Genomic DNA, 26,817 nt, shown 5'->3' on the forward strand with positions numbered 1-26,817 from the left:
AATGAAATCAACTGGCTACAGTAAGGGGTAATAAATAGTTTCCTATAAAAAGTTTTTAAAACCATTTTTTGTCCTAGATTTGAAAACAAAAGGCTTTAAATAAAATATTTCTAAGTCGGATCGTTGAAGTTATTGCAATAAAAATATACGACCCAACTTTTACTTCATTCATAAATTTCGGTTAAATAAGTTCTTGAAGCAATAACAATGGCGTAGGTATTTTCACAGCGTACTATACCATAGTTTAACACATTCCGCTTGCATGATGCAAAGTGTTGCGTAATAAATAAACCTAATCATAGCTTTTAAAAACAACCCTCGGTAGCTATATCATTGTACAAAGTCTTTGAATTTCCGGTAAGTACGTAATGTAATAATACAACGAAAGCGTACCAAACACAATTAGGACGAAATAAAAGTGACGGTTTACGCAGCCTTGTTTGAAAGAATGGCTGTTTATTTACAAAGTAAATAATATGTTTGCTTCTTTTTTCGGAATCCGAAAGCTTTGTTAAATAGATTGGCATATAATTTAATAAGATTTCTTACAGTGTTATTTAGAATGTTATTAACTAAGTGGGTAGTATTAATGGTGGTATAGAAATATAACAAATTAATAAAAACACCCGAAACTACAGAAACTGAAATCTTCCCAAAATCAAATCTAAGTCGCAGACGATTGATAAGTGAAGTGGAAAGGAAGGAATTATTATTAAGTTTGATTCAGCTCGCGTGGAATGCGTTCGGCAGCGCATGTGCACCGGAGCGACGAACTTAGCGAGCGAAGTCGCGCGAAGCACGCCTACAGTCGCGCCTCGACTCGCTACGCGGACGCACGTAGCACGCCTACGCCGCTACGGGCTACGAACTTCTACATCGTCGATCTCGCGTAGTATGCCGCGCGAACAGTGAAGTTTTTTTCGCTACCATACAATGTGTTTTGAATGATGTTGTTGGGAAAACTCTTGTTCTATATACACTTCGGACTTGTCTTCCATGTTGTGATTTGTTTTAAGGATTCCGTCGGTAAGTTCAAATATTTGAGGGGAAATTAAAAAAGCTGGAATACGTTTGCCTAAAAAACAACTGATCATAAAGAATGTTTAATTTACGCTCATTCTCATAAATAAATAAAAACATTTCTAGTGTAACAATAATGTAAAAATACATACATATAATCATTACTAAACCTTTGACATTGAATGACAAATAATTCTAGTACATTTACGTAGTAACATTTTAGTGTCAATAAAATTACTAGCGACCAATTGATCCATATTTTTCGTGACTAAAAGATATAAAAACAATTTTTATATATTCAAACTTGTTGGTTCTTAACTAAATCATGAATCTAGATGTATTCAAATTATCGTAATTAGGCACGGTAAAGATTTATCAGTATTAATTAAATATAAGTAAGGTTGGAAATTAATTTATAATACTAAAGTCTATTTTAAATCTGTGTTAAACGTTCTTAATTTATTGAAATGAAGTTACAATATAGTTTGGGAGTTTTTGCTACAAGTATAATTTTTTTTTCAAAAAAGTCGTGGTGGCCTAGTGGGTAAAGAACCAACCTCTCGAGAATGTGGGTGTGGGTTCGATTCCAGGTCAGGCAAGTACCAATGCATCTTTTCTAAGTTTGTATGTACTTTCTAAGTATATCTTGGACACCAATGGCTGATAAAAAGGTGAAGGAAAACATCTCGAGGAAACCTGGACTATAGTCTGAAATCACCAACCCGCATTGAGCAAGCGTGGTGATTAATGCTCAATCCTTCTCCATGTGAGAGGAGGCCTGTGCCCAACAGTGGGACGATAAAAAGGCTGTAACTGAACTGATAATTTTTTTGAAACTATGATGATCACGGGTACAACTAAATCACTCCATAATTCATGTAACGAAGTGAACACTTATTCGATTTTTTAATGGAACAAGTACACAAATTGCATAAAAAATTATGACCTCCTACTATTAAGGCATATTCAATCATAATAATTGATTAATTCATTTAACTCGGTACTAACTTATTTTTGCGTTAAACAGAATACATTAAATGCGAAATATAATTTTGCTATATGCGAAAACGCAGCTTTTAAACTCATTTTTTTTTACAGGGACAACCCATGCATGTAAATCAGTATTTTTATCATAATTTCATTCATTCATTCCTTCATCATTAAGCTGATTTCCTTCACAAGTCCCTGTAATGACCAATGAGAGTGAACATGGCAAATAAAAAACTAGATACTTTCCCACTCACACTATTTATTTATTCTTCATTAAATTCGTTAAGTATTGCTTAAAAGTCGACTCTACTATGATAAAATACAGCTAACATTTTGTAAAAAAAAAACATGTGGAAAGGTACCTTTTAATTATTAGTATCCTTCTTCTATCTTGATACAATATTTATTGTAATATAAGCAGGTATTGGGGACCACAAGTATAAGTAACATAAAGTTTGTCATAAAAATCTACCAGACTTTTGAAAATAAAACCTTTTACTTAAATTAATAATTGATCTTTAAAACATAAATGCACAAAATGTATCAGCACAACGCTCGTTCGCCAATTGAGGTGATAATACCACATTAAACATGACATTACAAAGCTTAAAAATAAAGTTAATCATAGAAATGAAGAAAGGGCAACTGTTTATCAGTACCTACCTAAAAATTAAGATGCTTATACCTACGTACAACGTACAGTCAAAGTCGATTGGCGGATTACGTTCATGGAATGTGCAAGCGACCCCGCTAACAAACTGCGGTTGCAATCCGTCTGCCAATTGAGGTGATAATACCCCCTTACACATGACATTACAATGCATGGAAATATCATATATATTCTAGAAATTAATACCAGCTTTCGAATTAGTTGAGGAACTATCATCACTATCACAAAAACAGTTTGTTTTCTAGGACCAATTTTTGTTTTTTAATTATTATTTTTGTAGTTCATGTCAATGCCAGTACCTACCGCTGAACCTTTTTCTCATTCCTAGGCAGTACTTATACCAAACCTTGGCAATGTCGTTAAGAAATTAAAATACATATACGTACAACGTACAGTCAAAGTCGATTGGCGGATTACGTTCATGGAACGTGCAAGCGACCCCGCTAACAAACTGCGGTTGCAATCCGTCTGCCAATTGAGGTGATAATACCCCCTTCCTCCTTTGTTAGTTATTCGCTGCACGGAGCTGCACGAATCAACTTTAAATGGATAATTTAGATAAATAGGCAAGCGGTATTTTTAGCGATTATTCTTTGCGTTTTGTTTTGTTAGTTATGCAATGGTTGAGAAAGATTAGTTCAGAGATTTCAAAAATGGCTTTGACTCATTCTATCAATAAATAATCGACAGCAATTTGTAAAAATGTTTAGGTAGGTAATTAATATAGAAATCTCTTAACTAGATACCAATCATCGCAATATCTATCAAAGATCGGGGAGGGATCAGTTTTGACTAACATGTGAGAGACATTAAGGTGTTCTTAGTTCATGAGCCTAAGCAACAAGTTTCCATACGACAAAAAATTGCTCACAATACGAGCTTAACGTGTAGTAAGATCAGATGTTACATGTCCATTACAATCTCCAAAAAAATAATCCGAGGTAATAAACCCACAAAAATTTGGTGAAAACACTAAATTACAAATAATAATATTAAGTCTTTGTTTATTCGTGAACGAAAGGTCACGTTTATAGGATTTTCTCATTCAAAAGGTTTTCCAGGAAATCTGGTTTATCTTTGCCGCTTTATTTCCGACTAACTGTTTCAAGCGGTTCTGCTTACATCCTGCGAATCGCTTCCCGCAAGTGGATCAAACTGGCCTTTGTCATATCAGTTGTTTCATCATCAGCTTATCCGTTATATGGAAATCCACACGCATACATTTTGTATTCGCTTTCAGATGTAAAACATGACAGACTGACATTGTAAAATAAGATTTAGTAGGTAAGTTTAAATCTGGAATCATTACAAAAATTAATTGAAACAAACATAAAACGTCTTAATTCCCGACTGTATTAAACTTATTAACTGTCGAAAATATTCACGATTCCCTGAAACCGCTGAGAGTTATAAATAACATTATTTACAACCTATTTAATATGAATGTTGGTCATAGAGGAGTTTAGAGTACTCCAATTTACATCTCTACTCGTAATTATTTCGGTCATTAAGTATAAATAATTGATAATTCCTTTTTGTCGTAACCCAGCACTCGGACTTGGTATTTGACCCATTAAGCGGAGTCCGCTAGATTTGAAACTAGCTAATAGGGTTAGAAACTCTACACTGCGCTCCAAAACGCAAATTACCAATGTAGCTAACCAAATTTAATGGAAGAGTCGCCTTGTCTGCTGCATGCTGAGAACTTATGGGGTGGAACAGTTAGGAAGGCGGGTTCTTAGAACAGATGACAATGATAAACACCTACAAAGCCTCATTTTCTTATTTATAACTCCTTGACATGTCCCTAAATATGCCACAATTTTTTTTAATAACGATGTTGCTATGCCACAGTTAATTGCAATGATATTTATTTGGCTGTAAAATTGGTCACAAAAAGTGGTGAATTTACAAATAAAATCTGTTTAAAACATGAAAATTTTGTTAATGATATACAAATATTTATGTTAACTACTTAATAATATGCTATAACAGCGAAATCATTTAGTAACAAAACGTGAAAAAGTAACATTTAATTATATTAAGCATTATTTGAGTCACACTAATTCGGTCTAAGAATAGTTGAAGCGAACTTCACTTCGACCACTAAGCCTATCATGTTGTCTAGAACAAAATATTTAACAATTGCCTAGTTTTATTTTAGTTCTAAATAATCTCAGATTTGCGGTTTTCTCACAGTAGGTATTTGAGGATTTTCATGGCTGACGATAAAATGAATATCTAATAATAGAAACGAGGTAAATTAAAAAGGTAAAGACAATATAATTTTAAAAAATTAAGTATTCTATTTCGTTATTGTTCACAAATAATTGTAAGTTAGTACTTACTTACTATTCAAAGTCTAAGTTAGACCTATCACAAGCTCTCAAACGTCTTAGTGCAGTTCCAAGGAGTACGTCTTTTAACATTCAATCGTAAACAATATTTTTCTTGTATACTCTTTATCGGTTAACATAAAGAAAATAATACAATACAAGTTAAGCTAGGAAGTTTATACCAGGAAATAATTTGTACAGGGTTACCTGGCATTCGACGCTCTTTTTCATGACAAATAATAATAATTAACAAGCAGTTATAAATTAATGCAAAGGTAGGTTTAACTTCTGTCTATAAAAGTTCAGAGGATACTAATGGAATGGAAATTCTCAGTATTTATTGATTTAATTTTCCTCGTCTTCCTTGACTACTTCATTAAGCGAAACCATAGGAGATGATTAGATTTTTTTATTAAACTATTTCTTATTACAAAGTATTTGATTAAATTATGCTATGGAGAAAATACAGATAGAAGAGTATGGAAGAAGGAAATATTCTGCAGCGTCCCCAAATAAAATTTCGATCAGGGCAGGAGTATGATGATAACCTACATACAAAATACAGGCTGTTTAATTTGACCCGTCAATCCTTACTTAAGTGCCTAATGATTTTATAACAGCATAAATAAATAATACGGGCTCAACAAATTGGGTAAACCAAGTTCACAAATAACAAGATACCGGTACTTTCGCCTACGATATTATTAGGTAACTGGGTTCCTTCGTGGGAGGTTGCGCGAAGCGACAACCAGCTGTTACACGAGCCGTTCTTTTTTTTAAATTTAATCAAATTTTTATATGAAGAAAAAGGGACCGTGTAAAATCTTTGCGTTTATTTCTTTTTCTTATATGTTTTGTTGGAGATAGCTTACGATACTGGTTGTTTTTTTTAATATTGCGGTGGAGTTCTCAACTATTAGTTCGAAACTTAGATTTACTACTATTTAATTAAGTTATCGACGTCATGAGACTTGGATATACTTCCTCGAATATCAACCTAATCAAAACAATTATTAAATTGCTCGATCTTCTTGTATTGAAGCAAAAACATAATAATTTATTCCCAAATCAAAGCAAATGTAGTTTTTTGGTAAAATAACGAGCATATGACAAGGTTTTAAAAGGTTAATTGTAAGTTACAAGTACATTCCTTACGTCAAAAAAAAGTTCAATATTGAAACACTACTAGGTATAATATCATAATTATAAGTAGGTGCCGTGTAACCACAACTTAATTAACAATTAAACGCTAATTACAAACACAATACATTTGAAGTCCCATTCAATTACTAATAGCTTTAATACAACTGTAATGATATGCGAAAGGACAACAATATCCTACAAATAAGCATGTTGACAATCAGATTTCATAACTTTATTTATTAATTACTTATCTTTCAAAAATAGGCATCCTAAGACAAAATATCAATGACAAAATAGCAAGATATCTAAACTAACTATATTTCTCTTCGTATAATCAAAATTGATCGTATAGCCTTCAACAGGTTCAGTCAGTAACTATTTAAACTTTATAACTAAACAAACACAGCGGAAAGGTTTCTCCATATGTTGACTGATATTATTGAATTAATATTGTAGCATACACAGTTAAGAAAACTTCATTAATAAATTAAAATCATAAACACAATATCGGTCAAGCAACATGTCGGTATTTAGGTCCACTCGAGAAGCAGTCCACTGAGATGTAGCATCAGCTAGCATCAGATGAAAGCCGGCTTAGCGCCATGAAACGCAACGCCACATCCCACACAACCTACAGGAATAAAGGTTAAACACCCCTGGGGCACGCCGACTGTCATGTGAAACATAATCAGGGGTCGCACACATTTATTATTCAGTTAATTTTCCTAGTTTCCACCTTTTTATTATAAACCCACGATAGGGTTGAATTTACGCCTAAAGTTTCCTCCGGGGTAATTGATAGACATGTGTTCGTGAATTATTAAAATGACGATTAAGCTGAGGAATTCCCACAGCGGTTACAATTTCGTTGAAGCTTAAAAAAGGGTTTTTTATCCAAACGAGGTCAGTGGTTTGCTTATGATTATGACCTTCAAATATTGTGAGCATCACAGGTGTAATTCCCAGGGGAATATCTTTTTTATGATTAGGTTTAACTAAATTCAAATAACCGAATATGACGCATTGACGTCTGTGAGATAATACGTCAAGCAATTATTCGATCAATTAGCTTCTAATAAAGTAGATACACCTCAATTAACAATCAGCACAATTAAGGGGACTACACAATAGGCATATCAGATTACCTGTATCTTCGCTAAGTCTAACATCATAGACAATACATGCAATTGTAGCTAACTGCCAACTGAGCATCTCAAACGAGTTTATTTTAGAACTACATTTATTCTTCTTTAGTCCTTAAATTAGTTTAATCTCTTTACTATTTTTACATTTCTAATTTGTTTGAAGTGGGCCTAATATCACCATAAAATCCCTGATGATGTGAGATCAAGGAAACGCTAGAGAGAAGACTTGGATAGCTTTCTCGCGGACTGGCTACAAAAAGTGATCAAAAGAGATAGATGGAAGGCTGTGTAGGAGGCCTTTGCTCAGCAGTGGGACAGCACAGACAGGACAGCGACAGGCTGAATAAAACAAATCTGATGTGCTTTTGTTTATAATGTTATCGCCGAATCGACGAAACCTAATTAAATAAAAGTAAGCATGGGGTGTTAAAATCAAAGGAACATTAAACAGAACTAACAATTAACAACTACACATGCAGTATTAATACCAAAAATTCTAGGGAAAGCGTATTATGTTAAATTATTGTAAGCTTCCATAAATCTAATTTTATCTGTGAATTGTCATGTTAATTCCACATAGATATTCACGTCAGGAACGACATTTATGTTAAATACGTTCATGAGCATTTGTCGGTCAGTTTTGATTTGAATTTCAACGTAAATTGAAGTAAATCGTGCGTTATATCGTGTTTAGTAACGATTTTGAAATGTTAAATATTATTGCCTTATCCAAGTTTTGATAGAGATAATGCGTTATGAATATGATTTGAACTGTATCAAATACTTGCAGTTCTTAGCAATTGATTTTGTACTTTGATTTTATGTATTTTTGCAAAATTGTTAAAATCTGTGCTTCATGGAAAAGAATGTTTGATCCAAACTGATAAGAACATAAGTACATATATGTTAACTTAATCTTATTTTCATATTATTATCGTAATCCAAGTAGCCAAACAATTTAACAATCAAACTGTCGAAATTCCCGAAATCATTTCCTCGTACAAACGACAATAATGTTTAATTTATAACTGATAAACTAATTAGGGGTTTAACTGTAGCAGTGATTCTGTTACAATTTGTCCCTCAATAAATCTTTGTTCCCGCTTTAGCCTGTCCTGCCCGGTAGGACGTCGCCTCCCCGATTCCTCCGTTTCTCTTGTTCTTGTGTCATCTCCGATAAATCCTTTAAGAAAGCGTTTAAATCGTTCGCCATTTGCTCAGTTGCGGTGTTCGAGAGACTCGAAAGACATTAACTGTAGTTACTTCGGCCGCAACTCGTTCGGCGCACTTTAATTGTGAACAACTTCTTATTTTTCCCTAGTTTATATTGACGCTGTTTGTTTTGCAACTGTTTTGTTCGGATAAGTCACTCATTGTTAGTTCCGACCCAATTGTTTTGGGGAATTTGGTAAATAAAGTTTGCGAATGTTATGAAGGGTGCTAACAATCCTATCAATACAATGTCTTATTAATTAGTGGAATAATTGGTGGGAAAAGGGCTCCCCCTCCGTCCGGTCACGTCGTCCAAACTTCCGGCCAGCCATTAAATTAAGAGCAACTAAACTTCATTTATCTCGGCTTGTTACTTCCACGGACGATAAGGTTCAGAAACACGGCTGGAAACTTCCACAAACTTACAGCTAACTTCGGCGAAAAGTTATCGAATCACGCCGATCGTTCGAAAATTTGTTACTTACTCAATATTTTAAATAATCTTCTTTGCAACACTTCTTATCTCAAAGTTTTCACTCCCTTAAAACTCGATTCGATTAGTGATAATAATTTACCTGCGTAAGACTCAAGTTCGCTTAATTTTGTTAATTAATTCTTGAAAGTACTTACATTTATTACGTTTGTAATTTCCCTACAAACGCCATGAATGTAATAAAAGCGTTTGTTATACAAATACTTACTCATTTAACAGTAGTGAAAAGTTTCATATCACATGAAAATTTTAACATAACTAGGTACTACTATCTGAATATGTAAATCCTACACGTACGTTTATAGTACTCCAGTACTGGGATAATTCATGGAAATGACTCTCTTGAGTGCGGTCAAGTTTTTGTACTTTTAAAGGAGTTTAAGACAGTACAGTAGTGTAGCGTAATAAGTGACCTTAATTTGTAGAACATATCGATTCTCGTAGGATATTTAAAGTGGAATAAACTTCTTACATTGAGGCAGTGGTCGCGTGACGAGCCACGTTTGGCGGAGCGGGCGCGGGCGCGGGGCCGCACGCCAGCGCCAGCCGCCAGGCGGCGATGCGATACGCAAATATTTATATCGCCCCCCACGGCACAAGTCATTGCCTGAAAGCGTTGTCTTGTACCAACCTCGTTGTAAAGAGAAAATATTGCCTGTCGATGCTATTCACAACTAAGTCACGGCACAAATAAGTCGCGTTGCATAACGCCCATTCAAAGGCATGGCCCCAAATTAAGATTAAGTGAGGTTTTACACAGTATCGTGATTTATCGGTTATATCTTTTTTATAGCGCTGACGCTTTTAATAGACCCACTTTCCTTTATTCAGTATTCAGAGTAATATGATACAAGACTAATATTGACATTATAAATGTAGGTTTCAAACAATCTCTTTAGATAAAATGCGACCATGTTGGAATGCCGCTAGACGTTTTATTGTTTGCATTCATGTCTAGGCTTAATGAGAGCCTTGTTAATAAAACGGCTATATTTTCTTTTATACAAATGGAAAACTCTTGTTAAACGACCGTGTATAGTTAAATAGCAAACAGCTAAGTAATTCCATTTTGTTGTTTTTTAAACTGCCTTTACTGAAAGTCAAAAAGTTTTGCTTAACATTAGCCGAAAGCTATAAAGAAAACAAAAAATGACTAGTGTGCGTGCTCACCCTTCACGTATTAAGGGCGAATAACGTTCCTTTTAATTTCAACTGTCGATTTGAGGGTTGTTTGGATTGCGTAATACCGACTTTACCTTAATAGCATGTTAGGATATCATATTTATAGAAGCTGCCAAACAAACCGACAGAGCAGAATATAAATACCTAATGAATAATTTCCTCTTTTGTCTCTTTAACAAAGAAATCTGCATAAAAGGTTTTCCTGGTAAGCACTATCAGCAAGTCTGACAAATAGACGGAAAGGAGTTTAAATATCTGCGAGGCTCGGATAGCAGCCACTTGTCGACTGACGGTACCCGCGTACAGTCAGCAGATGAAATAGTTACTAGGAAACATATGTTGAGGGTTTCTCGGAAAACATGGTCATGAAATGAAACGGAATGCCTTCTTATTTATCATGACACAATTGTTCAGCACACAATAAAATCTGATGAAAAGTGGTTCTCAATTTATTGATGAAAGACTTTAAAAAAATATATTTTTTATCCTTAAAGCAAATAGATACCCATCAGGTATTAATAACATTGTTTTGATTTATATAACAGACGTACAAGCGACATAGCAAACATAATTATAATTACACCTAATTAATGTTAAGCTAACCTAAACATAATTAGCGTTATCTAAACCTACTTGCTGATACAACTCTAACATTTTCAAATACAATATTTTAATGTGAATTTTTAATGAGATCATGTTCAAACAGTATAAGGTAAAAATTGTATTAAAAATCAAACAAAAATAACTAATTATAAAGTACCTAAAATAATGTATTATAAAGTCCTAGTATATATTTTTGTTGTGGACTTTACTTACCTATTATTAAGTAAAACTGATTCCAACCTATGCATAATTAATGCAAACTAAGCGAAATGGTGAACGAATGAAAACGTATATTCGTAAAACTAATCATTCCGTGATAAGTTTCATAAGTTTTAAATGAAATTCAGTATTCCGATTGTGAATTGAATATTCTATTAACAGTTTGGGTTTTTCCTTTGGTATTTTATGACTGAAATTCGCTGGGATTACAATATTAGCTTTCCTGCTTGAATGATAGCTGCTATGTTAGAGCTCCACCACACACGGCCAACTTTTAATCGGCCGATATTTAGGTTGTTTGAGCTCGTACATAAGTTAGTATGATGATGATTGGTAGTACGGACATAAAAACTATCATGTAGGATTTAGTTTTTAGATTTAGTATTTACTGCAAACTTTATTCTAATAATAAGGATTTTCATTAAAAAAATATTGCCGTGTGTGTGTATTCTCAAGATGATACTTTTTTCTCTTCATCAACATCTCAGCCATAGGACGTCCACTGCTGAACATAGGCCTCCCCCTTAGATCTCCACAGATACCTGTTGGAGGCGACATGCATCCAGCGTCTTTTTTCTCTTGCTTAGGTATAATATCTAGGTATTTATTATACTAATTAGCAACCCACATCTTAGATACGTACATCAGGAATATAATACTAATAAGTGCGGTACCTAGAATACTAAACAGCCGGTAATTAATGAAATAACACTAAATTGTGTACACAATACCATTGGACTTGTGTGGCATGCTAATTTCATTACGCGATGAATTTAATTACATAACATTATAAGACTATTTATTATAATTAATATGCATATATGTGTATTGTTCGAAAAGCTAACACAGGTTTGGAAATATAGTAAGTAGTTACGAAAGCTTATTTCAAGTGAATGTAAATGCTTATAACAGAAAAAACAATGTAATATATAATATATTAGTACTACGTCAGCTATTTCCAATCCTTTGAAGGACATCAATTAATATTTTGAGCAATCTCTACGTTCAAAATAAAGAGTAAAAATATAAAGTCTGATATATGAACGTTGTACCTGCAAAAACTGGATCCTATAACTTTCATAGATTTTATATCACGGCCCGATTGTTTACCCTCGCTCTCCGAGGCAAAGGTTGTGCTGTCGAACTGAACATGACTGAAATATGTTCATTCATCCATGGGTTTGCTGTTACTCATAGTGACGTGGATTTTTTGCTTCTTGGTTTAATGGTCTTGGCGTAGTGAAGGTTAATAATGTTACACAATACATACAATGCTAAATATGAATATTTTATAGACTACATATATCTGAAAATAGGCCTTTTCAAAGGTAATAATTTTGACAGTTTTTTTCTGTTCGTTTTAAATACCTAGCACGTGGTGTCCTCTCGCTTCTAATCCACACTGCTCTGTGAAGCACACTCACACGTTTGATGTCGCAAAAGCTTCGCGCTATAAAGATCCCTCTTACTTATACTGTATCCCGTTGTATAATATAAGTTTAAAAGTATAAAACATACCTACACGTACGTATGCACCAACTGGGCTTTGAATCCCCTCGGCTAGACGGACGTGCTGATATGGAAGCATGGATTGAAGTTTTAAAAAGTAAAAACCGGGCAAACGTGATAAAATATGATTTCCTTTGTACTTCGCTACAATGGATTTTATGCATGGTTGTTCGTGACATTTGCTTTATAAGGCATCATGCTGTTTCTCCATAAAATACCTGTGCACATTCTTATATCGTTTACATAATTTATTGTCTTATTAAATCATGAAATTACAGTCAATTTTATTATAATAAGAACCTACATCTTATCTTTTATAACATAGGTTACGATGGACATTGTTTTGACAAATATATTGCCTGACGATTAAATCGCCCATTTGGATTGGTCGCTACGTCACGGACTCTAATTTCGAATTCCGCGTAGGTCGTAGATATTTTCTGTGCGTGCTCTCAGACTCCGTACTGGTTACTTTAATTTGTACTCAACAAATGTGACCAACATCCTAGAAAAATATTCCATTAAAAAACATGACGTTATTCCACTTGCTGTCTGATATCATTTATATTATCATATATAGGACATGTTGGTGTAGTCTATAAATAATATAGTACTGGGTATGTTCAGTGTGGACTCACAAATGGACCAATTAGAGCAACTGTACTCGTGAAGTCCACAACGAGTGTTTGCTCACAGTACTATCAGTATTAATTCAACAAGCGGGACAAGTGAATTCCTACTGCAGCACCGAGACACCAAGACACGAACACTAAGCTAATCGAATACGGGTATATTATACAACTTCAGTTCTGTTCTCTAGAGGCTCATTGCAACCGAACACAAACTTTAACTATAGTAAGCGTTAATTCAATAACGACCCAGATGAAAATATAATTGAAACTAAAATTCAGTTTTTACTTCCAGTGTTAAACCTGATAACATGTTTAAAAGTTGCAATCGTCACGTACATTTCATAATCTCTAACAGGACTCGACAAATTGTGTACGGACTACGGGCGAATAGAGCCAATTGCCGTCCGATAAAAAAACAATAGGGAGAGCTTGCCTTTCTGTCATGCGGAATACAATGGTATTCTTCCTGAGCGATAAAACAGTCGCCCGCAGACATCGGCAACCGTGAATGACAGTTTACGATGTAAAAATACATAGTACATTACAGAATTTAACGTCCGCAACATCGTATGTGCAAGTACCAACATAAAGCATTTAAAACTTTCTTTTAGAGTCTCTAAGGAGGGGTAATATTCTGACATAAATTCTCCCCAGGGGTTCACCCCACTCCTTGAACCCATAAAACGATAAAGATCATCTTTTGTAGCTTCTGAAGGGAACAGTTACGTACCTCCTTGTATTTTAAACAATTCGTTCATTCCGAAGAAATACATCGAGACAAATCCACTCATTAATATGCGGAGTTTAAACTTTGCTTAAAGTTTGTTATCTGGGAATTGTCTAAAATGTACGGAGGTATTTAGAAGGGCTCCTTCTCATAAGTTATCAACAGATACCTTTTCTGATAGCAGATTGCTACAAGGAATTTTATAAAATATCTCTGAAAGGAAGATGGCCGTCGTTCGAATTCTTCAGAAGAGTTTGTCAATCTGAAACATCTAAATGAAAATATTAGGTTTCGTGTGTACGATAGAAATAATGAGGAAAATTTGGGAAATTCGGATTTGTTTAAATGTTAGTAAACATAAAAGTGTTATTTATAAAATTATTTGCATTTTGGTATTGCGGAATCTATTGTAAGAATATTTTACAGGAAGGTTTCAGTATAGGTACATGCCACCGATCGAAGATCAATAAGATAATACTGTCGTTGAGTGTGCAAAGTGGCGTTATTTCTTTTTGATGTCGAAAATGACCAAAATGTTAAGTGCGATCATGACCACAGATCAAGTAGAGCTTTGACTTTGACTCTGAAAAAAAAGATGAATTTACATACATATATCTACTTTCACGTATTTACTAATATTTGTTTCTAATATTTTAAATCGCTGAAGATTTGAACAACGATAGAAATACAGGCCAGAAAATGGTTAAGCTATAAAACTTACCCATTTTATTACCGATCAAATATATCTATTGTTTTTATTTACCTAATAATCTCATAGATTCCTTAGCTATTCCAGACCTTATTATTATTGCCATAAAGTCTATTTTAAGCTTATCTTCAAAAGTACTATTTGATTATATTATAGGACAATAAAATTTCAGTGGCAAGAGGAAGGGGTGGGTACTAATATGTTACCCTTTATTACACCTTTAGTATATTGAATGCTCGGAATAGATACGGAGAAAAAACGTTCATTATCGGCTCTGGCGCGCAAATAAAACAAGATAGCACCCCAGGGCCCGCTCACTTGGATATTGCGACCCGCAAGCAAATTTGCTCTAGGCACAATAAATGCTTAGGACTGTACGTGCAGGAACACACTGCCGGGGCAACAATAACATTTATATATACATACTGATACATTAGTGCGGAGATAAAGCTCTGTGATATATGGACGACTATAAACATGTCGCCTTCATACCAACGACTACTTTGTTCGAATTGATAACTTTATCTGTTGGATAGGTACCAATAGCTCAAAGCGAAATACTTACGACTTATCACTTCTCATTATCTTAGAAATTTAAAGCGAATTCCTAATTGATCGTTATTTCAATCTCATAATACAAATTGGCTTTAATGAAATGCTCAATAGAGATAATATAAGATTTTGATGAAATAATTACGATAACTTTGAGTACGTCAATAGAATTCTAATAAAGACGAACAGGTTGTGTTTGAAATTGGAATTTGGACAAAATTGGAGAATAATTTTATTGTAAACATGCGAATGATTTTCAAAGGGAGTGTCTAAGAATGTTGTCTAAGATTTGGGAATTTTAAGATGTTGCTTGTGAATTTTCAGTAGCAAATAGCCTTTGGGCCATCGCCCTGACCGTTGGCAAAGGGCGTGGACTTAGAAGCAAGGGTCGTGATCCTAGCTATTTTAAAATCTAGCTCATAATAAATCTTGGCGGATGGAATAGAAATAGTATTCAAACTATCTCTCAAAAAAGATGGAAGGGAAAAAAGTTCCGCTATTGCCGAGGTCGGCTATAGACACTGGCTGGAAATAAATCCAGTGCAAATATTTCTTCAGTTAGTAATTAGTTTACCATCTGGCTGTTCAGCATTCATCATCTTCATTTTATTGCCGTTTCGCTGTTACGGTTTATTTTATTTATTCATGCCCTCACGATAGCTTAAAACGTTATTTTTGTACGGCTTCACTTTGTGGATTTATGATTTTTATATTTGGAAATTCTGCATGCGATACTTTAGACATTTTAATGATAATCCCACTTAAAAGCTAACCGTATTTTTCATTTTTTATACGATCAAATATGGTGTAAAATTGGAATATGCTATCAAGAAATAAAAGCATAAAGTTAGTTCACTTTTCGTTTATTTTACTAAAGATTTATATAATAATACGCGACAGATCAATAATGATACAACTCAATAGTTAAACAATTAGATGGTCTAGTGACAAAACAGCTCAACCGTCAGCAGGAGCTCTTAATTTGCTATTGATGTTCAATTACATTACAGATGCCTTCAAATAGTATAATGTTCATAGTATTGTTGAGACATGCCTGTCTTGTAGGGTCTGACACAAGGGAAATATCTGTATGGGTATAAGTTTACATCTATTAGTACATTGTATATTTCCAAGGTCACATAAAAGTATATTCGTGCAAAGTATAGTAGTCTGATTACTGAAATTATAAATAAATCAACTTTTGGTATATCATCTATATATATTAGTATATGAATTTCCTTTAGTGGTAACTTATCATCGTCATCATCCTCCTGCCTATATCCAGATTTTATTCGGGGTCGGCACAGCATATTTTCTTCTTCCATCATACTTATTATGACTTACTTTAAATAAATTAAATAAGTTACTTTATTAGCCAAGCTAATTAAATTGTTCATAATGAATTTCAACGTACTATTAGTCAGATTTGTGTGTTTATAACCAGGCAACACAAATGTCCTGCAGATCTGGTATTATCGTGCGACGGGTAGTTAAGCTCCCCAAAATAGGGTCGAGCTACATGATGACGGATGCATGGCTGGAGACATGTCGACTTAGCTATGCTGTTTCTATATGTTTAAAAGAAGGATTTATTGTTATACTCAGACTATTTGACAATGTAAATAGTAAAGTATAATAAGTGTCACGAAACATATTGATCACTAAGCTGAGGTTAGTTGGGGCATAACAAACAATACAGCAAATGTTTGCGAAATTATCAAAAAACATTTCTACTACATATACCTAACCCGTAAAGTCTTACATAATAATATGATTTCTGAACCCTTTTCCCGAATTACGAGGTCTATACGACGAAAATACACAAATTGTACACAAACCGAGGCCCACGTGGTAACATAATATATTATAATTTATGCGACTCAATTGCCTTCAGAAAATATTTGAACACAAAGCTGCCGCCAACAATTATGTAACAGTAGTTAGCTTTTAAAATTAATTAACGGTTAAACAATAACAGCGAAATGAAGACTAATATTAAAATTATTGTTCTAGAAGTACCACGTTTTGAAGATAGCCTAAACAACTTGACTGTGTCTTTGGGAAGAGAGGCAGTTTTCACTTGTGTCGTCAATGACCTCGGCTCTTACAGGGTAAGTACTTTTAAACTAGACTTATGTTGTTTGGAACTAAGTGGATTGTTTGGAGCCGTCGCAGATATAATGACTTAGAATGCTTTAATATTTTCGAGCATTAAACTAACGTTAAAGTGCTTACAAGGACTGCTATCTTCATTTGACTTTGTACTTATATCATTGAACCTCTTCTGAGAGTAAAGAGTTTACAGTCTGACACACAAAAAAAATGGCATCCAGAAAAAAAACCAACAGTTCGAACTTCAAAAAAAAGAACACCGATTTAAAATTGATTTGTTTAAAGGTGGCGTGGCTACGCGTGGACACGCAGACTATCCTGACGATTGCGACTCACGTGATCACGAAGAACCACCGAATTGCGGTCAACCACAGTGACCGGCGGGTGTGGTTCCTACACATACACGACGTCCGACAGTCGGACAGAGGCTGGTATATGTGCCAGCTCAACACTGATCCCATGAAGAGCCAAACGGCATATTTAGATGTAGTTGGTAAGTAGACTCATTACGTAAAATATGCTTATACTAACCAAAATTTCTCACATCATGAACATCTTGATATTATTATTTCGATCTTCATCCTCCGAGCCTTTTCCCAATCATGTTGGGGTCGGCTTCCAGTCTAACCGGATTCAGCTGAGTACCAGTGCTTTACAAGAAGCGACTGCCTATCTGACCTCCTCAACCCAGTAACCCGGGCAACCCGATACCCCTTGGTTAGACTGGTGTCAGACTTACTGGCTTCTGACTACCCGTAACGACTGCCAAGGATGTTCAATGACAGCCGGGACCTACAGTTTAACGTGCCATCCGAAACACAGCCAATGGTGTCTAAGATATACTTAGAAAGTACATACAAACTTAGAAAAGTTGCATTGGTACTTGCCTGACCTGGGATCGAACCCGCGCCCTCGTACTTGAGGTTGGTCCTTTACCCACTAGGCCACCACGACTTCTTCGATCGAAATTATTATTTCGATCTTAATAATATTAATTATACATAGTTATAGACAGTGTTTTTAAATGCAGGGGCTTTCGTGAAATTGACATTTAATTTTGCATCTATTCGATCACCTTTGACGCCAGCTTAAAATATAGTGCACGTAATAAGGTCTCAAAAGTAATTTTATATTAAAGTTTACATGAGCAGGCAAGCATGTAGTATAATCAATTTGTGTACCAAACCGTGTGCCTTGTTATGTTCATAATTAATTCATATCGGTTAAGGTGAATTTGAAATATTGTTTACATAACGTCTGCTTATCAATTCAGAAACGTTTCTTAATTTAGACGTTTTTTCTTTGGTAAATATTTTTGTACGTTATGTTGTTCCAAAACAATTTTGTTAGGGTTTTGTTTATTGGACCTTGTGACTTATAAATTGATTTCTGTACCATATACCACGTAAGAACTGAGTACCATAACAAAATTACGTTCTCCAAGAAAAACAAAACGCTACTTTCTGTACAATAAAATATTCGCGTAGATATGAAAAACCGCTACGGATTTGCGCAGTTCCCCCGGACATTTTGGACTACCCGACGAGTAGTGACCAAGTGGCCCGGGAGGGGGCCAACGTAACGCTGCGCTGTGCGGCCCATGGGGTGCCCACGCCAACCGTCGTCTGGAGAAAGGAGGCTGGTGACTTGTTGCCCACTACGAACTTCACTGATACGCATAGTAAGATCTTAATCTTTATCTTTTTATTTACTACAGTATATTGTAAGGACATATCGTAAGAAAAGGAAGGAAAACTTCTATTTTCCAATCATCATCATCATCATCATCATCTCAGCAATAGAACGTCCACTGCTGAACATAGGCCTCCCCCTTAGATTTCTTAGATTATTGTCCAATAATACCTAACAAAATATACATTCAAGGGTACTAATATGGTAGATATACATAGTTACCTATCTTATGATATGACTATGATCATTCTACTACGACTTCAACAGGTGAAGTCGTAGTAGAATGATCATAGTTGATTTCGTGTTGATATTTTTTTTGTATTTATTACACAATAGTGAGACTCATAAACCGATTCACATTATAAATATAATTTCGGCCAAATCGATGAAATACCTACCACATGAGTAATATTGTAGCCACAAAGGATACAACCAAAAGTGGTATAAAACGATGTTAGTGAGTGAAATATACTTAACATTTGCAGATCCTATGATAGGGCAGACCTCAATGAGAAGACAAGACATGTACGGGTTGCTTACAAACAACTTCAATATTATACAAAGTACGAAAACATTTTTATCTAGTTTACAAACTTAAAACGTTAAAGATTGTCGTCCTGGCAGCTTTGAAATTTTCCACGGGAAATGTCAAGTTGATCGAATCTCTACCTGTCGATGAGGTTTAAAAATAGTCCTTTGAAAACAGTAGGCTGTAGCTCTAGCAAATATTTATCCTATAAATAAATAAGCGACCAATAAACTGGATTGAACTTTTCTGTTGTAAACGTTAATTAGGAAAATGGTAATTTCCTTAACACATAAATAACGTATCTAAACTTCAATAGTATCGCAGAATGAAATCATCGCATTAAAGACCTCGGCACGATGAGTCTAACAAAAATAAATGACTTCGCTTCGTTCCTTTAACTTTGAATGATCTGTAACATTATTTTTGTTCTTCGTATTGTTTGAATTAATTGTCCGTTTTAGTTGAAAAATGTGTATCTGTTTGTTTAGATTCGTCGGTGAATGGCGCAGTACTTCAGCTGGTTAAAGTTTCAAGATTACATATGGGTGCCTACCTATGTATAGCCAGTAATGGAGTCCCGCCGTCTGTTAGCAAACGAGTCATGCTCGTCGTGCATTGTAAGTCCACACTTGAAATACTTGCATTGAAATCGATGTAGGTACTGGTCAATCTGAAAGTCTGATAGAACCTTATTGGTTTACGGCGTTCGTTTGTATGTTCGACGTGTTTTTTTTTAAATACGGTTTGATATTTTATTTATAAAACCAATAAGTTTCAAATATCGAATTATGACCAGTTTGATCATGTGCTCACATAAGCTGCACAGATAAAATAGCTCGTAATACGAACACTGCAGTTAGTGTTATGATTTCCACGAAATGTGCAAAGCGATGTAGCATTTTATAAAATTCATTGACACAAATAGTCCAGAACCGCTGCGGGCCCATATCGCCGGCGGCCAGCTTTTGTCTGACGCGCGTTTTAAGCCAACTTCAATCGCTTTATAAAATGCCTTTGAGATTGGAAAACTTGATATTGCGACCGCAACCAAAATCTACATCATTTCGGACTCTAGGTCCGACTTTAAAGAGATTAAATGCTAGATGTAGATAAGTCTTTGAGCTATATATACACTTGTGGCTGCTTCGCAAAGAGCGGAAACGTGTGTCGCCAGCATTAGCGCTGAATCCTAAACCGCAACTAAGCTAATTTGAACTAAATTAGGTAACCGACTCACGCGAGACCCTTACATTAACTTGTTCATTCCATACTCTCTGTGATGAGGTAAAGAAGTAATGCTCTTTGTGTTGCAGTTCCGCCGATAATGACTATACAAAACCAATTAGTGGGAGCAAAAGAAGGCGATACTGTACATTTGGACTGCCATTCAGAAGCGTTCCCTAGATCTATTAATTATTGGACGATAAATGATCAAATCATATCACAGTGTAAGTATCATACATAATCCGAGCTTGACGTGGGACTATTAATAGCGAGGATTAAACTATCAATATGTTCACTTTGTAGCGGACAAGAGGTTCGAGATCACAGCCATAGAGAGAGGCTACGAAGTGGATATGAGGCTGAAGATTAAAAAAGTTGGTAGAAACACTTTTGGCACATACAGTTGCATATCAAAGAATTCCTTAGGAGACACGGACGGGACAATAAAATTGTATTGTAAGTATCGAAGTACAAAGTTTCAGGTTTTGTTTTTGTTGCTATGATAAGAAATACTTGGAAAACGTTTAGAGGCAAAAGTTAATGGTCATGTCGAGTAACTTGATATTTTGTAAAATGGCGGCCGATCCGGCCTCGAGGGATTTTTGGTATTGTTTTTGAGTGAGTGTTGTTGTTTCAGCGTTGTCCGGCAAGTTCGAGGAGATGCAGTACAATGAGGTGGGCGACTCGGACGAGAGCCCCGATGTCAGCGAGCTGGAGGCGCTCAAGCGCAGCGCCGGCGCCCGCTCCTGCCCCGCGCTATGGATCTTCGTAGTTATTTACGTTGTATTATAAAGCTACTTTGTATATAAAATATATTGTTACAATAATATTTTATTTGTCGTTTTAATAACCATGCGGCAATATTTTCATTCGATTACGACTGCCCCAGCTACTCTGTAAATAAATTTCATTCGCCTATTTGTTTTAATTTGATTGAAACACATTTTGATATGAATCATACTAGCAATTAACTTTTATTTAAAATGTTTACTCTTATAAATGCAAATAAATATATGATTCAATACATACCTTCAAACACGAATGAAATGGCAAAAGATTTATAAAGGATGTTAAGGATTATTGTTTGAGCGAAGCCGTCACTGATGTCATGTATCATGCACGAGTTGTCCTGGAAGTTCTATATTTCATGCTTGTCGTCGGTCCAAGCCCGGGAGGGACGCCGCCACCTGCGCTCCGGGGCGATGCGGCGCGAGGCGAGGCGAGGCGGCGGAGTCAGACCCCTCGCTGTAACCGCCGACATCCCACTACTATAACAGTCGGGACACTTCGCAACACGAATGTAAATTTGTCACCCGATACGTCCGAAGGTGTCGCATCACGACTGTTATCTGACGAACGAACAATTTTCTCGAGCTAAATTGTACCCTAACACCGCCACAAATAGTATCATTAGAATTCATTTCGCATACACGATACTTATCGCTGCTGTGTGTTGTACGTATTTTGTTTACGTAACTACGTGGATTCATGTACCGACGTTACGTTATGATCAATATCGAGGATATAAAGCTCTATTTATTAAACATCCAGCCCTTTTAGACTCGCATTTATCTTGGTTTAAGAACTCGAGTATAAAATAAGTTGCTACTAACATATTCCGAGGTTACGGAATTCCTGGGTAAGGGATTTTAATGATAGCTCTCGTAACCGTAATTTTTTATTTCGTCTTCCCTTTTCGGTTGGTCATTAACCTTATAAAAGCCGTTCTCGTGAAGTGCTGTACTACGAATATGAATTGTTTTTGAGAAAAAATAAAACACAAACATACTTATATGTATATGTATGATGTGGTTTCATGATTCAATACTGGCGAATATTCAAATTTTATTTTGGCGATTTTTAAATCAATTAACACATTTTAAAAATAAAATAATTACACCTCTTTCATGTTGACCGAAAAGGTTTACAAAAAAATGTTTTTGAATGTTAGTACAGAGCTGCATTTTTAATTGTGAACGGTAGGTCAACTAATTGGATTTTATATTTCATGGAAAGTGGTTTTCGTATAACTCGTTGTACTTTAATAGCTTTCATTATTACATCACCTTCCTTATTTGTTGTATAGCTCATTAAAACTTAAAAAATAAGTGCACGCGATTTGCGACATTTTAAATTTACCTAGACACAAATTCTTTGATATTTTCACTAAAAGAGTTCTAGAACTTTTGCAAGCTAGGATTTTGTCTTTGTGGTCTCCTAATGAACGTTGACTTTGATATTCGATTTCACTATAAAATGATGCTATATTGAAACCTAAAACAATTTGTTATACTTGGCACAGTAAAAGTTTGTTCGGCTAAGAATAAACTTTCATGCCTAAGTAAAACCTAGAAACTTTAAATATTTTTTCTTTATTTTAGGTTAGGTGGTAAAAATAGTTTCGTTAAAATATAATATAGAGGAAGTTTTCCAGTATAAAATTGTTTATCCATGTTTTTGCTAGTGAATCAAAAGTTCCACGAGTAAACTGATATCGAGTTCTAAGATTACGGATAAATGTTGGCTAATATATTACTTACGTAACTTATCAGATTAATTTCTATTTACTTTTTGAGTTCCGGAAGTTAGAAGACATATCAATATCTTCTATGAATCAATTGATATTTGATATTATCAAAGAGTGTTTTGTAGGTAGTATAATATTATGTCGTTTACCTAATTAGAGAACTACAAAAGACATAGGTACTCACAGTGCGACACTGTATCTACCTTCCCGGAAAGATCTTAACTTTTAATGTAATGACAATTACCTTTTCCTCTCACATAGTCCTGGCAGCAGTGGCGGCGTAGCATTGGATGGCACCCGGGGCGGCTACCTATTGAGTACCCCAAAATTTTTCTTTTATGGATTATTTTTAAACGCATACTACATATACCTGCCATCAGTGCCGTGTGCAATTTTTTTAGAGTTTTTGGGACTCCAAAATACCCAAACAAATTAAAAGAAACTAGCGTACAGCGCAAAAGCCGCGAGCGCGAAATTTTTTTAAGTTTAGGGACACAAAAGTACCCAAAGTAGTTAAAAGAAAGCAGTCAAAATTTTAGTAAAGCCGCGAGCGTAGCGAGCGCGAAATTTTTTGAGTTACGGGACACAAAAGTACCCAAACCAGTTAAAAGAAAGTACTGTAAAGAGGAAAAGCTGCGAGCGTTGCGAACGCGAAATTGTTTGTGTTATGGGACACAAAAGTACCCAAAGCAGTTAAAAGAAAGCTGTCAAAATTGTAGTAAAGCCGCGAGCGTAGCGAGCGCGAAATTTTTTGAGTTACGCGGGACACAAAAGTACGCAAACCAGTTAAAAGAAAGTACAGTAAAGTGGAAAAGCTGCGAGCGTAGCGAACGCGAAATTGTTTGAGTTATGGGACACAAAAGTACTCAAAGCAGTTAAAAGAATGCACCCGAAATTTTAGAAAATCCGCGAGCGCAGCGAGCGCGAAATTTTTTGAGTTACGGAACACAAAAGTACGCAAACCAGTTAAAAGAAAGTACAGTAAAGTGGAAAAAGGACTCAAAGCAGTTAAAAGAATGCACTCGAAATTTTAGAAAATCCGCGAGCGTAGCGAGCGCGAAATTGTTTGAGTTATGGGACACAAAAGTACTCAAAGCAGTTAAAAGAATGCACTCGAAATTTTAGAAAATCCGCGAGCGTAACGAGCGCGAAATTTTTTGAGTTACGGAACACAAAAGTACCTAAAGCAGTGAAAAGGATGCCCTCAAAGTTTTAGAAAATCCGCGAGCGTAGCGAGCGCGAAATTTTTTGTATCACAAAAGTACCTAAGCGCAGAATAAATTAAAATGTGTAAAGAAAAAACCGCGAGCGAAGCGAGCGCTTTTCTTCTAACTTAAAGGAATTCATTTAAGTAATCAGTTAATTTATTGTGATTTTGGCGCGTGTGGGGTGGGGCAAGGATGTGAGTGGAAAAGATAGGGGTGACAGTAGGACTGTGTCACCCCTCTCAGTCCCGTGGCGATGTCTCGGGCCGGGCCCGCGACTGGTAGTGAACCTAGGCTTTGCAGTTTACAAAAGCCCTCCGTGGATGGTCCCTTTTGCCCATGCCATCCTGGTCGTGCAGATATGTGCCGTCCGAGATGGCACCCCCCTAGTCGTGGTACCCGGGGCGGACCGCCCCCTCCGCCCCCCCCTTACGCCGCTACTGCCTGGCAGTTTCCATTACTAGCGAAACAACTGTGAGCAGCTCCGAGAATTAATTCGCGCGAGCATTATACAGCAATAACATTGCGCGCTAAGATTAGTTGCTAATCTGTGCCGTATCCAACTCCATAAATGTTCTATTCAGAACTTAAAGAAAAGGTTTATTTGAATTCGTTTAAGGTTTTCCATCACGTCGTCACTGAACACAAATTGGAAGGCCAGCTCAGGTAACACGGCGCCAATGACGATTGTCACGATTCCGAAGGGTCCGGATGCATTCAGGAGGGCACAAATGGAGCTATTCACTTTGAATCAGATACAGGATTACGCCGTTCGTGATCTGAAACCTTACTAGACACCACTTTTAAATAGACCTATAAAAGTTTAATATACTTTTGATTACCTCTTCGTTGACCATTGAAATTGGAGCCACGGACCAATTTTCGAACACGTTCAACTTATGTTACCTGATAAACAAGGGCTTTGTGCATGAACCAACAGTGAATAATATCCATCGTGTGGCAAACAGGATAATATTACGTTTAACCAATTTTCGAGGAAGTAGGTTTAAAGTTCAGTGTTCCAGAGAAGTAAGTTGTTGAACTTATATACTAACTTTTAGCGTCCACTAATAACTTTGGGGACTTGCGCGGGATGATATGCAAGTTATGCGCGAGTTCTTGTTGCATCTCCAACAAAAAGCTCCCTATTGCTCAATTGTAGCTTCACATTCGTCAAGCAACTGTAACGAATTTAAATAACTACAACACAGATGTTGATTAAATAAGATTATCAACCGAACAGAAATAATATACCCCTACTCGATGTTAAGATTGCATCACAGACCGACACGATATTTTTGTAACTCGTTAACAACACGATTTCAATTTCATACAACCACAAGCAGTGTGAAAATGAAGGCAACACGTCAGTTAATTTCACTAAATCGTTACAATTTGTGGGCGAAATGAACCCCTGAACACTTAACGGAATTATATTGGACACGCACACACGGTGACGGCGACGGTTGAAATATGAAAATGTTCATCGTTGTTTTTATTTATTACGGAAAATTAAAAGTATGGCCAATTAGTTTCGCTGTGACTGTGTAAGTTTGTGAAGGAGAAGTCTTTTTCTATTGTTGTTATTTTGCGGTTTTAGTTCTACAACATTGATAACCACAAACAATTGAATGCGAATATCGTAAGGAATCCTATACGTAAACCACAACGTCTGAGCGCCTTTTCAAGGAACCTGTGTTCTCGGAATAAGCAGTCGGCTTTTCCTCTCAACGGTACTTGCATTACTACTGTTAGCAGATATTTGTTTGAAGAACAATGCATATTGTAATTTAAGTTACTACTACAAGCTGTGCTGTTTTACCTGCGACAATGTTGTGCCAATCTTCTGTGTTCTGACGTTTGACATTGATATTTACAGTTGGTGTGGGTAAAAATAGACTCTAAATGACCCCACTTACCTACTGAGACTTACACTTTCCGATAGTTGGATTCTTGATCAGTAAGTATGCAGTTCGCCTGACTGAACTTGATGGGATTTATGATTATGTTCAAACTTGAACTGTCGGCAAATTATCCAACCACTTACCTACTCGTCCGATAGTTGGCCGACAATATAATCTGCAATGTGCAGGGGACTCAAGCTGCATCAGTTGTGTGTCATTACTTAGGTAATGACATCCAGGTAAAGCAGAGCTGTTATGTATTTGTACATTGCGAATTAAACTGTTACATGAGTGATGATTTATTTCAGGAAGATGTACCTACTATCCTTTTACTTTGAGACTCTTGGGTTTAAGGTTCCCAAGCTGATCTCCGAAAAGTCCATCATATACAAAAGTAAAAGCTTTACCGCACTTTGCAAGAATTCAGGCCATAATAAGAAACTTGGCAAGCGGGGGTGTAATAAAACACTCTTTACAAAAAT

The 26,817-nt window shown here is 35.7% G+C and overlaps 1 protein-coding gene across 1 annotated transcript; it reads left to right on the plus strand.

Annotated features, from left to right (window-relative positions):
• Positions 1 to 819: 819 nt before the first annotated feature.
• On the plus strand, positions 820 to 21,516 carry LOC110378835 (lachesin). Its single transcript, XM_021338247.3, has 8 exons — positions 820 to 1,026; positions 17,156 to 17,253; positions 17,540 to 17,747; positions 18,771 to 18,935; positions 19,964 to 20,092; positions 20,789 to 20,923; positions 21,003 to 21,155; positions 21,337 to 21,516. The coding sequence occupies exons 1-8, from the start codon at positions 945 to 947 to the stop codon at positions 21,489 to 21,491; spliced, it is 1,125 nt and encodes a 374-aa protein (XP_021193922.1). The 5' UTR covers positions 820 to 944; the 3' UTR covers positions 21,492 to 21,516.
• Positions 21,517 to 26,817: the final 5,301 nt, after the last annotated feature.

This window comes from Helicoverpa armigera, chromosome 14 (assembly GCF_030705265.1).
Source record: "Helicoverpa armigera isolate CAAS_96S chromosome 14, ASM3070526v1, whole genome shotgun sequence".
Classification (NCBI taxonomy): domain Eukaryota; kingdom Metazoa; phylum Arthropoda; class Insecta; order Lepidoptera; family Noctuidae; genus Helicoverpa; species Helicoverpa armigera.